This window comes from Oryctolagus cuniculus, chromosome 3, assembly GCF_964237555.1.
Source record: "Oryctolagus cuniculus chromosome 3, mOryCun1.1, whole genome shotgun sequence".
Lineage (NCBI taxonomy): Eukaryota > Metazoa > Chordata > Mammalia > Lagomorpha > Leporidae > Oryctolagus > Oryctolagus cuniculus.
The window spans coordinates 3,554,375-3,568,563 of record NC_091434.1 but is presented as its reverse complement, the minus strand read 5'-3'; the positions used below and the strand labels follow the sequence as shown (position 1 = coordinate 3,568,563).

The following is a 14,189-nucleotide window of genomic DNA, read 5'->3' as shown; positions in this document are numbered from 1 at the left end:
GAGACCAAGCTCCGAGAATCACAGCAAACCCGGTTTCTGGAAACAATCACAGCGACTACGAACAGCACGCTGGACCACGTGGGAGCACGCGGGACCACACAGGAACACACGGACCACGCGGGACCACACCGGACCACACAGGACCACACAGGAACACACAGGACCACACCGGACCACACAGGAACACGCAGGACCACACAGGAACACACAAGACCACGCTGGACCACACAGGACCACGCCGGACCACGCAGGACCACACAGGAACACGCAGGACCACACAGGAACACGCAGGACCACGCCGGACCATGCAGGACCATGCGGGACCACACAGGAACACACAGGACCACACCGGACCACACAGGAACATGCAGGACCACACAGGAACACACAAGACCAAGCAGGACCACGCCGGACCATGCAGGACCATGCGGGACCACACAGGAACACACAGGACCACACTGGACCACACAGGAATACACAAGACCACGCAGGACCACACAGGACCACACAAGACCACGCTAGACCACACAGGACCACAGAGGACCACGCAGGACCATGCCGGACCACGCAGGAACACGCAGGACCATGCCGGACCACACAGGACCACGCAGGACCACGCCGGACCACACAGGACCACACGGGACCACACAGGACCACGCAGGACCACGCCGGACCACACAGGACCACGCAGGACCATGCCGGACCACACAGGACCACGCCAGACCACACAGGACCACGCAGGACCATGCTGGACCACGCAGGACCACGCTAGGGGGTACGTCACAACAGGCCTTGATTTGCATGCTCTCGTGGCAGTGCCACAGTCCCCCTAGGGCCCAGGCTCTGAAGGCAACAGAGGCGCAGCGGGACAAGCACTGAGCTCTCCCAAGGGACCCTGGGAAAGGAGCCCGGTGCACGGGGCGCCCACGCTCCCATTTAGTGCTGTTGTTAATGGGACGGAAATACAATGTATCGCCCTGCTCCCCAAACAGCATGGCACACAGCTTGTTCCATGTTGGAATCTGAAAGCGCGCAGGGCAGGACGATGCGGTGCTAGGCACAGGTCTCCTGCTTGGTGTTCCTCATTACAGTGCGAAGGCTGATAGCTTCGGGGGCACATAGAAAGCGTGATGGTCATGTCGGGAGCACAGAGTGAAATGCATCACATTCATTAAGTTCCCTCTACTGGATCCACTCCATTGGCTGTGCCAATTAAAGTAACTGCTCGTGAATTCCCAGACAGCTATCCATTTTCCTGTGTAGATTTTAGAATATAAATATTTAAAGCGACAGTATCCACAATAGTCCCTTACAGGACCACCGTAAGAGACCGTGTGGCCAGGGCGGAGGCGTGAGGAGGGTCCTTGCTCTAGTTCTGCTTTGGGGACGCCACAGTCACTCCTGGAAGCACGCCAAGCTTCTCATCAAGATACAGATCAGATAAATAAATGGTTTATACATCGGCACGGTGAGCAAAATGAAATAATGGAAAAATGAAACTTTAAAATGAGTCGGCAATATCTCAATCAGTGATACAGTGGAAAATCTATTCAACTGAAAACACTGCTTGGATTTGGGGTAATGGATTTTTTATGGTTATCAGCCAGTGAACAGAAGATAACATTCTTTAAAAAATTGAACCCATATATTGCTCAGTGGTGTAAGATTTCAACAGAACGTGGAATTACCAAGAAAAAAACACACTTGGGAAAAAAGCAAACTGCGGAAAGTCCCACTGAGTACAAAACCGACGAGTGGCTGTGTGCGGCTGAGAGACCCACGCAGACCCCCTTCATGGGGCGAGCCCACAGAAACTACTGGGAAAATAAACAAAGGCACGGGTTGTGTCTTCGTGCGGTATTGACGTTAGCTGTTCAGGCTTCAGGAAGAGCTTCCGGAAGGTGGCACGGAGCAGCTGTCCAGGACAAGCGGGCTGAATCAAGTCCGATGGAAATGTAATTAAATGGGAGTTGTTACATCAACATGGCTGCTACTGCAAGACCTCACGTAAACTCAGTTTACCCTGGACTGAAACTTTTGAAGGGTAATTTAATTTTTGCCGTAGAAAACTGCTACATAAATTGGCACCAAGCTCTGTCAACTTTACAGTAAACAGAGTGGGCGTTTAGCCTAGTGGTTAAGACACACTCGGGACGCCCGTATCCCACAGGCGAGTGGCACTGTTGGAGTCTCAGCTCCGTTCCTGACTCCAGTTTCCTGCCGGTACACGGCCTGGGCGGCAGCAGTGACAGTCCTAGGACGTGGGTTCCTGTCCATCACGCAGAGACCCAGACTGAGATCCTGGCTCCTACCTGGACCTGGCCCAGCCCTGTCCATTGCGGGCGTTTGTGGACTGAATCTGCAGATGGGAGCTCTCTGTCTCTCCGCCCATCTGCCTCCCTCTGCTTCTCAAATAAATGGACAAAAACTCAGTCAATAAAACATAAAAATTGAAAAAGACAACCATTCTAGTCAAACTTGGATATTTTCTTTTCAATGTTCATGGACGTCTATGTTTGTGTATGTTCTAAATCATGAATTTTCATGTATGAGCATTTTATGTCCTTAAAAATCATCACTGTGCACACAGGTCTCTGATGGCTTCCTTAGGACAGAACTAGGAATCAGGATGAAGGACCTAAATATTTTCAGGCTCCTGCTCTGTCTTAGCCTCTTGCTAACTCACTTTCAGAAATGCTGAATCCATTTAACCCATCGCATATGAGACCAAGAGCTCACGACACCCTCACAAGAACAATTTTCTTCTCTTCTTGTAAAGATTTATAGAGGGAGGCCGGTGCCCCGGCTCACTAGGCTAATCCTCCGCGTTGCGGCGCCAGCACACCGGGTTCTAGTCCCGGTCGGGGCGCCGGATTCTGTCCCGGTTGCCCCTCTTCCAGGCCAGCTCTCTGCTGTGGCCAGGGAGTGCAGTGGAGGATGGCCCAAGTGCTTGGGCCCTGCACCCCATGGGAGACCAGGAGAAGCACCTGGCTCCTGGCTTCAGATCAGTGTGGTGCGCCGGCCGTAGCGGCCATTGGAGGGTGAACCAACGGCAAAGGAAGACCTTTCTCTCCGTCTCTCTCTCTCACTGTCCACTCTGCCTGTCAAAAAAAAAAAAAAATTATAGAGGGAGACAGAGAGAATGATATTCTGTCTACTGGTTCACTCCCCAATGGCCACTATGGCTGGGGCTGGGCCAGGCCAAGGCCACGGAGTCTGGACCTGAGTCTCCCGTTGGGGTGGCAAAGGCCCAAGTCCTCGGGCCATCTTCTGCTGCTTTTCCGGGTCCCTTAGCTGGGAGCCAGACGGGAAGTGGAGACGCTGGGACTTGACCTGGTGCTCTGAAACGGGACGTCATCACTGCAAGCAGTGGCTTCACGCACTGTGCCCCAACACCGTCCCCAACCGCTACCGTTTCTTTGTCAACAGGCAGACCCAACTTCCCCTGTTCACAGTTCTACAATGCAGGCTTCCCAGTTCAACATCTGGAATCAGGAATGGACGTGTCTGCTCTGTCTTAGTCGGTAGCACTTCTTTTCCTTAATGACCCCTGAAAATAATGAGGCGTCTAAAGTCGGCGGAACACAGCAGTGTTCCGGTTAATGGCGAATCTGTACTTTCGACACCAGTCAACAGCCATGGTTTATAAAGAATCATCGGGGCCGGCGCCACGGCTTACTAGGCTAATCCTCCGCGTTGCGGCGCCAGCACACCGGGTTCTAGTCCCGGTCGGGGCGCCGGATTCTGTCCCGGTTGCCCCTCTTCCAGGCCAGCTCTCTGCTGTGGCCAGGGAGTGCAGTGGAGGATGGCCCAGGTGCTTGGGCCCTGCACCCCATGGGAGACCAGGAGAAGCACCTGGCTCCTGGCTTCAGATCATCGCGGTGCGCCGGCCGCGGCGGCCATTGGAGGGTGAACCAACGGCAAAGGAAGACCTTTCTCTCTGTGTCTCTCTCTCTCTCACTGTCCACTCTGCCTGTCAAAAAGAAAGAGAGAAAGAGAGAACCATCGGAAAGCACAGGTTTCTCCGTCCCAGTGCATTTTTTCGGAGTCGGGTGGAAAGCACGGCCTGCTCGCCACCCTGCGCTGCTCAGCGGTGCTGTGTTCACGCGGCTGCACGACAGACCTCGGGCTGCTCCTCGTCACCATCTGAAACTCCGCACGCGTCAACCCCACCCCACACCCCCACCGGAACCGCCATCCACTTCCTGTCCCCACACTGTCGCCCGAGTGGAAGCGTGGATTCTCTGTGCACCTGTCGCTGGCTTGTCTCACTCAGCCCAGCGTCCTCAAGGGTGATCTGAGTTCCAGCGTTTGTCAGAATTTTCTTTCTGTGGCCGAGTAATATTCCACCCCAGTGAACTTCTACACCGATCACAGCGGTCCTGATTCCGACAGCGCACCTACACCACTAGAAAATACAGGTGGGCTGGGTCCCAGGGTGTCAATTTAAAAACCTGAGTGTTAACTTAATTTTTGAAACTCAAAGACCAAAGGGAAATCAAGAATGCGGGTAGGCTGGCGCCGCGGCTCACTAGGCTAATCCTCCGCCTGCGGTGCCAGCACCCCGGGTTCTAGTCCTAGTTGGGGCACTGGTTCTGTCTCAGTTGCTTCTCTTCCAGTCCAGTTCTCTGCTGTGGCCCAGGAGTGCAGTGGAGGATGGGCCAAGTGCTTGGGCCCTGCACCCACGTGGGAGACCAGGAGGAAGCACCTGGCTCCTGGCTTTGGATTGGCGCAGTGCCGGCTGTAGTGGCCATTTGGGGAGTGAACCAATGGAACGAAGACCTTTCTCTCTGTCTCTCTCTCTCTGTCTAACTCTGCCTGTCAAAAAAAAAAAAAAGTGATAAAATCAAGACATCTCTTATATTCTCTGAGCTATTCTGGTCTGCCTCCTCCTGTCTGGGAAGGCGGTAAAGCCTGGACACTTGATAAACACGGATGTGGGGATGCTAAGTCCTTCCCACCAGGAAACCAGGCACTTCCATGTCTCCGGAACAGGGACCTGAGTTCCTTCCTCTAGCAGGGTAATTCTGTGCTGACCACAAGGGTAAAGCACCACGGCCACACGCACAGGTGCAGCCATCCGGGATGGGAGGGGGCGGGGCCCTGAGACTGTCATTTACAAAGTGCCAGTCTAAATCGGGAAAATTACATGGCAACGCCCTGAAAAAGGGACTAAATTCTACTTTTTCTATATTTCACATCACTGGCAGGATCTCCCAATTTATTTTAAATCCTCAAATCCCAGAGGACCTAACTGCCTTGAAGAGCCACGTCTGCGACCCACCTCAGAGCAGAGGGGTTCGGCTGATCAACCTCACTGGTGGGGCCCCGGACTCACTTCTCTAAGAGCGAGACGCGGGAATGCAGCATTGGAAAATGGCGCCTCACAGGGAAAGAAGGCGGGTGTCGGGGTGCAGTGGGTGAAGCCGCTGCCTGGGGGCCTGCATCCCCTATCAGAGTCCTGGGTGCTCTGCTCCCCACCCACCCAGCTCCCTGCTAACGTGCCTGCAGAGCAGCAGGTGACGGCTCGAGGACTCGAACCCCGCCACCCTGCGGGAGAACCGGATGGAGTTCTTGGCTCCTGGCTTCAGCCTGGCCCAGTTCTGACTGCAGTGGGCATGTGGGGAATGAACCGGCAGATGGAAGATCTCTCTCCCTCTCTGTCACTCTGCCTTTCAAGTAAATAAATCTTAATATATATATATATATATATATATATATAAACACACACACATATATAAACCATATCCCCCATTGGTTAAAAACTATAAATTATATTTGTTTTTTTCATTTCTTATTTTCTGAGCATGTCTAGGAAAAATCTTTAAGTCCCAATTCTTGTCTTCCTGAGCTGCACATTTGATAAGCACAGAGAACTGGGAAAACACATTGCAAACTATTATTGAAATACGTCTCAATTGAAACAGTCACACACTGCTGGAGTCAAAATCCGTCCTTCCCCCGATGTAATTTCGAATGTGCATTTGATCTGTAATTTTTAAAGATATCAAATGCACGTCTGCCGCCGGCAGAGCTAAGAGCCAGCACAGAGAACACAGAATCCTGGCTGAGTTCTGCAGGTGCAGGCAGACCCCAGGGCAGCCCCGCGCCAGGCCCCGGCTGCTCCGATGCCATCCGCTGTTCCTGGTGCCCCGGCTTACAACCACAAATCCACTCCGACGGGACTGTCCATCTGCCACAAACCTGCCGCCATTCTTTCTCGCAGTTCTCAGTGAAGAAATCCCAGGGCGTGGCCTGACTGGGCGGGAAGGGCAGAGCCGTGTGTGCCCAGGGGTCACCGGCAGTCCTCCAGGCGGAACCCGGGGCGGCTCCCTGCCCCAGCGGCCACCGTTACGAGTGCTTCTCTTCCTTTCTTGAGAACGGGAGTTTAAAAGGGGCCCCGTCGCTTTACCGGGACTGTGCTGCCATCTGAGACTCCCTCCTGCCCCCTCCGCGTCACACCTGCACCCTGGCTCGAGGGTCTCCTTTGTCCCCTCCCTTTATCCTCACAGACCTCCTAAAAACTCTCTTGCATGTCCAGTTCCATCTCGGCACCTGCTTCTCACGGCGTCCAAACCAACACCGGGATGCAAACCTCTTCTGTGTTGGTGCTGGCGACGGTGAGTGGGCTCCTTGCTGCCCCAGGGGATTCTGGGTGCCTGCACCTGCCCAGGCCAACTTCTCTGATCTGTGCCTGGGGCTGCTCACCGGCCTCTCCCACAGCAGCTGGACTTGCTCATTCCTGGGGCTAGTTCGTGTTTTCACGTGTTCTTGATGAGCCAGCCAGGGCTCTGCATACTGTTAGCATTTCCAAAGACCTGGTGTGTGGGGGCGTGGCTGGGTCTCTGAAGGCCAGCAGGTGCGCAAACAAGGGCCCTCCACAGGCAGTGGGCTTTGTAAAGAGTCAGCTTAGGGGGCTCCAGGGGGCACTTGAGGGGGTATCATGGGAAGAAGAACCAAGACAGTCTGAACCAGGGCAGGGGGCGGAACCCCAGGCGGTGGGCGGGTCCAGGGAGAGGCAGCAGCTTTCAGAGGGAGGGGGCCGTGGGAGCTAGGGGTCTCTGTTCGGGAGGGGCTCAGGCTGGAGACAAGACCATCCTCCTGGGAGACTGGCACCTGGTGATGTGGGCGAGGCAGGAGGTCCTGCGGTCAGAGGCTCCGGGGTGTCGCCAAGGCCCCCACTCCTGCTCCTCACACCCCCACGGCCCCCCCCCTCCCAGTGATGGTGGCCCCTCAACTGGCTCCTGAGCCTTGCCACAGGGCGGAAGTGAAGGGACAGGCCAGGCCCCTTCCTCCCGTGATGGCACGGGACTCCCTGGCATTGAAGAAGAGGCGGCTGTAGGCCAAGGGGCTGGTTCTGCCTCCTGCTGCCGTCAGCCCGTGGGGAACGGAGGCTCTGGCCTGCCAGCCGCGAGGAGCTGCCCCGGGAGAACCTCAGCACGAGGAAGCAGGTCATTCCCCGGCCGGGCTTCGGCGAGACCTCGCCGGGGACCACACTTTGACGGCAGCCTCGGGAGCTGCGAGCGGTGCCCGACTCCTGACACAGGAGCTGACCCCCAAGTGGGTGCTGTTTCAGCCACAGCTGGGGGGACGCTGGTACATGGCGTCAGAGGATGAACACGGCCCCCACATCTCTGATTTCACCACCAGCACGAAGATTTCCGCGGAAACCCCGAGCATCACTGCACAGCCGGCTCAGGGCCACAAACACCAGCAAGGCGAGGGCTCTGTGGGCGGTGGACAGCAGCCACACAGCCTGACGGACCACGCGGGAGCTGCCACGGCGGCATGCACACAACCCCACCGCTTCAGGTCTCCCCAGCCCGGGACTCTGGACAAGGAGGGCGACCCCATTCTCAAAGGTCATTTTTTCTGGTTTCCTTTCTTTCTCAAAAGGACCGAAGACTTACAGAATCCACCATCTTTAAGAAAACCAAACTTGGGGCCAGCACTGTGGCATAGCGGGTAAAGCCCCACCTGCAACGCCAGCATCCCATATGAGCACTGGCTCGAGTCCCGGCTGCTCCACACCCAATCCACCTCTCTCTAATGCATCTGGGGAAGCAGCGGAAGATGGGCCCAGTGCCTGGGCCCTGCACCCATGAGGGAGCCCCGGATGAAGCTCCTGGCTCTGGCTTCAGCCAGGCTCAGCCCTGCCATTGTGGCTACTTGGGGAGTGAACCAGCAGATGGAAGACACATCTCTCTCTCTTTCTCTCTCTCTCTCTCTCCCTCCTCCCTCTCTCTCCCTCTCCCTCTCTCTCTCTCTCTCGCTAACTCTGACTTTCAAATGAACACACAGATCTTCAGAAGGAGAAAGCAAGCACACTCACCATGCCCAGGAAGACCATCTCCTCCTCTCTGTCTCGCTTGGTTTTCCTGCACTGACAGAAGCCTCGCCACACCTGGGGGCACAGACAGCACTCGTTAAACACACCAGACAGGAAGCGCCGTCGCAGGCTTTCCCCCTGTGGGTCGCAAACGCCCTGGGGACGCTCAGTGCAGGCTGCGCCCGTGTGCGGGGAGCGAGGACTCTGCGGGGACCCCAGGCGGAAGCGGCCAGGAGAGACCACCTCACAGGGATGACCCGGGGCTCTGCAGTGGGGAGGGCCTACGCGGGTTTCCTCGAAACTTCCGGATGGCAGACGCGGGAGGCTGGATCGCAGCGTGGGCCTCCGTGGTTTCGGCAGAAAAATGGCCAAAGTCACATGGGGGAAACACAGCAACTGCCAAGGGCGCACGGAGCTTCGTGCCCCAAAGGGCAATTGCAGCCCACAGAGACCTGGTGGAAACCAGCATCTCACTGCTCCCCGCCAGCCCCCCGCTCCCCCCACCCCACTCCAGCTGTGTCCACTGCCTGGGTACCCTCGCCTCGTCTCACTAGAAGGGAGGGCTGTGTTCCTGTTGGCCGTGCTGGGGTGCACCTGCTTCTTCCGGCCACTGGCTATTAACCCTGTACCCCACTCTCCTCAGGTGGTCGTACACCTGGGTGTGAATGTAATTTTACATCTTCGTTAAGGATTTATGTTCCCCTGCATTTTAGCAACATTTCCAATAAGTACCCACAGTCTCGAACGACAGCTGAATAAGCTGCCCCATGTTTCATGTCTAGGACACCAACTCTGAAACAGGACCGAGTGTGGTTCCCGGCCAGCCCTGGGGTGGACCTGGCCGCTGCCCTCAGAGGTGGGATTTGGGGTTGGCCTCCTGCCCCGCCCCCACGCCACGCCACACCTTCTGAATGCACAGGGCAGCGGCGCCCACGTCCACGGCCTTCTCGCTGAGCAGCTTGGCCTGCCTCGCCCGGCATTCCTGCAGGTAGATCTCCTTCATGAACAGCGCTCGGAGGCGGCCCTGCCGCGCCCGCTCGGCCATCTGGATGAACTTGGCGGCCTCCTCCACGGGGATGATCTTTGCGACGTATCTCTGCAAAAGCCCGAAGCCAACCCTCAAGCACGCTGACAACAGCAGCGGGCCCACCACGCCCCGCTCAGGGTCCCCCCGCTGAGAAAGGGGAGGAGGCGCCCAAGGCCACGCCCAGCTGTGGGCCCAAATCCTGGGACGCATGGCTCTCCACCCTCCAGGCACAGCACCACCAACCGAGCTCCGCAGCATTTCGTGGCGGCAGCTGATGAATCAAGAAAGTCCACGAAAACAGACTGGATAAAAGTTGTAACTGCCGCGGCCGGCGCCGTGGCACAGCGGGTTAACGCCCTGGCCTGAAGTGCCAGCATCCCATGTGGGCGCCGGTTCTGGACCCGGCTGCTCCACTTCCGATCCAGCTCTCTGCTGTGGCCTGGGAAAGCAGTGGAGGATGGCCCGGGTCCTTGGGCCCTGCACCCGCGTGGGAGACCAGGAAGACGCTCCTGGTTTCTGGCTTTGGATCAGCCCAGCTCCAGCTGTTGCAGCCAATTGGGGAGTGAACCAGCGGATGGGAGACCTTTCTCTCTCTCTCTCTCTCTCTCTCTCTCTGCTTCTCCTCTCTTTGAGCAACTCTCTCAAGTAAAAAATAAATAAATCTTTAAAAAAAAGGTTGTAATTGCTGTTGATAGCTTATTAATAAGCAGAAACAGAACCTAAAAACTCAACTCCAACCAAGTGTTTAAAATTCTAAATACGCATGAAACAAAATGCTGAGTTTAAACCCAGTATGTTTTTGGAGCATTTATTTTATACATGCTTCCTGCTGTCTACGAGTCTGCACTGTGGAACACCCAGGCTGTCAAACCTGAAAACACAGCAGGGCTCATGCCACCCAGTGTGGTCTTCGGAGTCTCAGCTGGGGCGTGGCCGACCAGGGGCGGGGAGGGGCTGTGCAAGGGCCCGGGGTGCCCGGAGCAGGCTCAGGGCGAGGCCCCGCCCCTGCCTCTGCAGGGAGGGGGCAGCCGAGTGTGTGGCCAGGCTCTGGGGCAGTTCATGCATGGACACAGGCAGCAGGGCAGCTCGCTTGCACCAGAAAACGCCAGACACCCCCCAGCAGCCGTGGCACTGACTTCCAGGCCTCGTACTGTCAAGGGGGAAGGGGCGCAGGAAGGGGAGGTCAGGTGGAGCTAGCTGGCGGGGTCAGGACGCCGCACGCGTGAACCGTCTGCACAGGTGGGCATGGCGGGGGGGGGAGAGCAAGCTCTCCCTCCAGCACCGGGCACGCCGAGGCACCATGAGAGCCGGGGCCGAGCTGGCTACACAGCTGTGCCTGCCCGTGCCCTGTGGCAGGCAGACGGCACGCTTTTCCCCAGCCATCCCTGGCACAGTCAGTGTCCTCCCTAACACCATGACCAGGCTGGCTGTACCCGCCGGGGTCTGAAGATCACACGTGCCATCCATCCCACTGCCTGGGCACCCCGCTCTGCACCTGCTGTCTCCACCGGTGCCCCTTCGCTCCGGGTGCCCGCTGTGACGGCCAAGTCTGCACTCCTGCTTGGGCCGTGAGGACAGCCAGGGAGCGGGATGCTCAGACCGTGGGCAGTGAGGGGTCCCTGAGCTGCAGGCGGAGCCGGCAGAGGCTGGCTGGCAGTGCCACGTGGAAAGGACACCCTCCCACGAGGCTGCACGGGGAAGAGCTGCACGGACCGGGAGCCGGGAAGGAGAGTCAGGGCCGACACGAAGAAAGGGCAGCCACACGGGTTCCGGGGCCCGGAGGCAGGGGCCACAGAGAGAACCAGCTGGGGGCAGGGTCCTTCAGGAGGTGTCCTCCTTGGCCCCACAGTCCTCCAGGGTCACTCAGCTTCCAGCGACGTCAATCGCCGTTTTTAGAAAGGGCACTCATTTTCAAGTTGCTGAGCTGAGCCGGCACCTGAGGGCTGTGTAAGAGCGGCCTGAGCTGCTCACTTGAGTTGAGTGAGGTGGGGAAGAAAAGTCGGACTGAACTGAGAGTGAACTCAGTCTAAGAGTCAGCAATCCACGTGGCGCCAGGGACACTGGCGAACGGTACGCGACTTCCCGTGGACGGGCTAGGAAGGCCCGAGCCGGGAAGGGCGCCTCGCTCCTCACACCGAGAGTGACCCAGCGTGTCTCGCCCGGCGAGCAGCAGCCGGAAAGAGGTTCTAGCGACTAGGAAATAACGTTTGCCAACAGGAGATACAAACCACATCCGCGGTGTCCAGGCCGCAGCTGGCTAATATCTGAGCGAGGATTTTCTCTCTTCCTTTTATCACCTCCAACTTCTCCTTCAGAAAGTACTTTGGGATGGGAATATCTAGTTGTTGCTGGAGAAGACGAAGAACAAGCAGGACTCAAACCACTTAAAACACACACGGACTGCACGGCAGGCACTGGCCCTCCTCCCGCCGTCACTGAGGGGACGCGAGGCTCACACCGGGGGAGACACGGGCACAGCCAAGGCAGCGTCATGCCCCTGTCCCTGGTTCTAATCATGATGGCAGTTTCTATCAGCGAGGCCTCACCATCCCATGATTATTCCCCGCGCACACACAGGGTAGGGGTGCTGCTATGGGAGCCCGGGGTGGGGTGCTGTGGGATGTTTGTGACAGGGTCCAGGTGCCCTGTCCTGTCAGTCCTGGGAGATGCCACAGTGTCAGGAAGACCCCAGGGCCATGTCCAGGCCTGCGCGCCCCACGCCGAGGGACCCCAAGCCTTGACCGTGGCAGTGTGATGTCCTTGAGGGATGGCTGAGGCCTCGGGCCACCCAGCAGCCAGCGAGCCCGTCCAGAAAGTCTGCCTGCACACCGGAACTCGGCGCAAACCCCGGCCGCGTACGTACGGGCGCTAACTTCAGGTCCTGCAAGATGTCGTCAAAATAGTGGAACTCGGTGAGCTCCAGCTCCACCATCTCGCTCTTCAGCTCCAGGACGCGGCCCATCACGCCGTCCAGCATCCTGCGGATCAGAATGCGCTTCTGCGGGTGGACGACCTGGTCGTAGACGTTCTCCAGGTTCCCGAAGATCTGCACGTACTTGATGTAGAAGGTGGCGAGCATCTGGAAGACGAGCACCGGACTGCTCTGCGGCTCCGCCGTCTTCTGAGACTCTTTGTGAAGCAAGGCACGGAGGGCGTCCTGGGTCTGGTGCCACATCTTATTATACATCCTGAGGGAAGACGGGGGACGGCGGAGAAACAGCGAATCAAAGTGCCTCTGGAAAGTGCACACACAGGGCATCTGGCACGCGAAAATACAACGCGGGTGGAGGGGGAGCCGAGAACACGCACGTGGCTCGATTTATGGCCTGTTTTGATGCACACGTGGTTTGGGGTATGACCGCTGCTAGTGCCAGCAGACAAACAGCTTAGACAGCCTCTGCTCTAGGAGTTTTAGTTGCTCCTGAATACACCTGTGACGCCAGCGCTGAGCATACCCACTTACACGATGAAGTTGTTGGATCTGCAGTAATTAACCGATTGGCCCGTGCGTGCCGTTGGTGGAGTGCTAGTTGGAACAACGCAAAGCTGAACTTGAGCGCGCCCTGTGATGGATCAGTTAGACCCCAGAGGAGCTCTTGTAACTACGCACCGAGACTGAACACAGCAGCATTTTTTTACAACAGTCAAACCCTGGACATGACTCACGCATCCATTAAGGAGAGAACGGATAAATACATGCTAGTGTATTTGCCGATGGATATTACACAGCCATGAAAAACGAGTGGATGAACTCAGCCAAAGGCAAAACTTCCAGCCCCAGAATCACCACCCAGCACGGCCTGCGTCCCTCCAGTGGGCTGATGGCCTGCGTCCCTCCAGTGGGCTGAGTCAGCAGACACGGAGCCAGGGATCCAGAGAGGAGTGTGGCAGAGGAGCAGTGCCTGACTCTGGGGGAGACACAGCCACACGCCCAGCGGACGCCCCAGTCTGTGGGCAGCACGAGACCCTGCACCCGAGGATTCCACGTCCTACCCTAGTCACACACAGCTGTGACGACGGCCAACGTAAGACATAGAACTCAGGTGCAGTAAGATGAACAGCCCACCAACCACACAACTCCAACAGTGTACTGGCATCAAGCTTACGTGAATGCTCTCTCTCTCTCACACACACACACACACACACACACACACATCTTATCATACGGCACTCTCCCTTCCTTTCCTGTGGCTGACAGCCAGACCCGACCACAGCAGGGAACCATGGATGGCAGGGACGGCTCCCGTGCTCCCCAGGGCGGGGCAGCAAAGCCACAGGTGCCCCCACCGCCGGCTCTGGGTGGGGGGCCCTGAAACCATCCCTGCTGGTTTCCCCAGACGCTGCCCGCACCTCTGTCTTGGGGCTTTCATTACTGGGAGCTGCTTTCCTGCCGGGACCCTTACGGAGATAAGCACTGACACCCCCCCCCCCCATGCGGGGAATTTCGACAGAGTGTCTGGGAAGGGGCTTCCACGGGGTGGGTGTGCAGGGCCAGCGCCGCCGATTTCCTTGGGATGAGGGAGACCTGGAATGCTGGCGTCTCTGTACCATCGTCCCCTCAGCTAAGGGACAAGACGACCCCTTCCCTGGCTGCACAGGGAGGGGGCCGAGCTGGCCAATAACTGTCCCCTCCTCCTGGCCACCAGCCTGGCTCTCGCTCCCAGCGTCCCCGGGCCCAGCTGGCCTGGCTGTGCCACCCTCTGCGGGGCTGGGAGCACCTTGGCTCCTTGCTCCCTGGGGTGCAAGACGTCGGCAGTCTCAACCCCGAACACTGGGGGACAATGACTCCTCCATTTGTCGTCCCCCGGCAGGACCGTGCCCCCCTCCCCTCGT

The 14,189-nt window shown here is 57.6% G+C and overlaps 1 protein-coding gene across 1 annotated transcript in view; it reads right to left on the bottom strand.

Annotated features, from left to right (window-relative positions):
• IQCA1 (IQ motif containing with AAA domain 1) overlaps positions 1-14,189 on the bottom strand; it is a 150,213-nt gene that overhangs the window by 127,343 nt on the left and 8,681 nt on the right. The window contains exons 2-5 of the mRNA XM_070070001.1: positions 12,220-12,544; positions 11,585-11,704; positions 9,234-9,425; positions 8,333-8,404 (exon numbers count right to left, since the gene is read on the bottom strand). Of these exons, the coding sequence (XP_069926102.1) occupies positions 8,333-8,404; positions 9,234-9,425; positions 11,585-11,704; positions 12,220-12,544 (709 nt within the window). The remainder of the gene's footprint in view (positions 1-8,332; positions 8,405-9,233; positions 9,426-11,584; positions 11,705-12,219; positions 12,545-14,189) is intronic.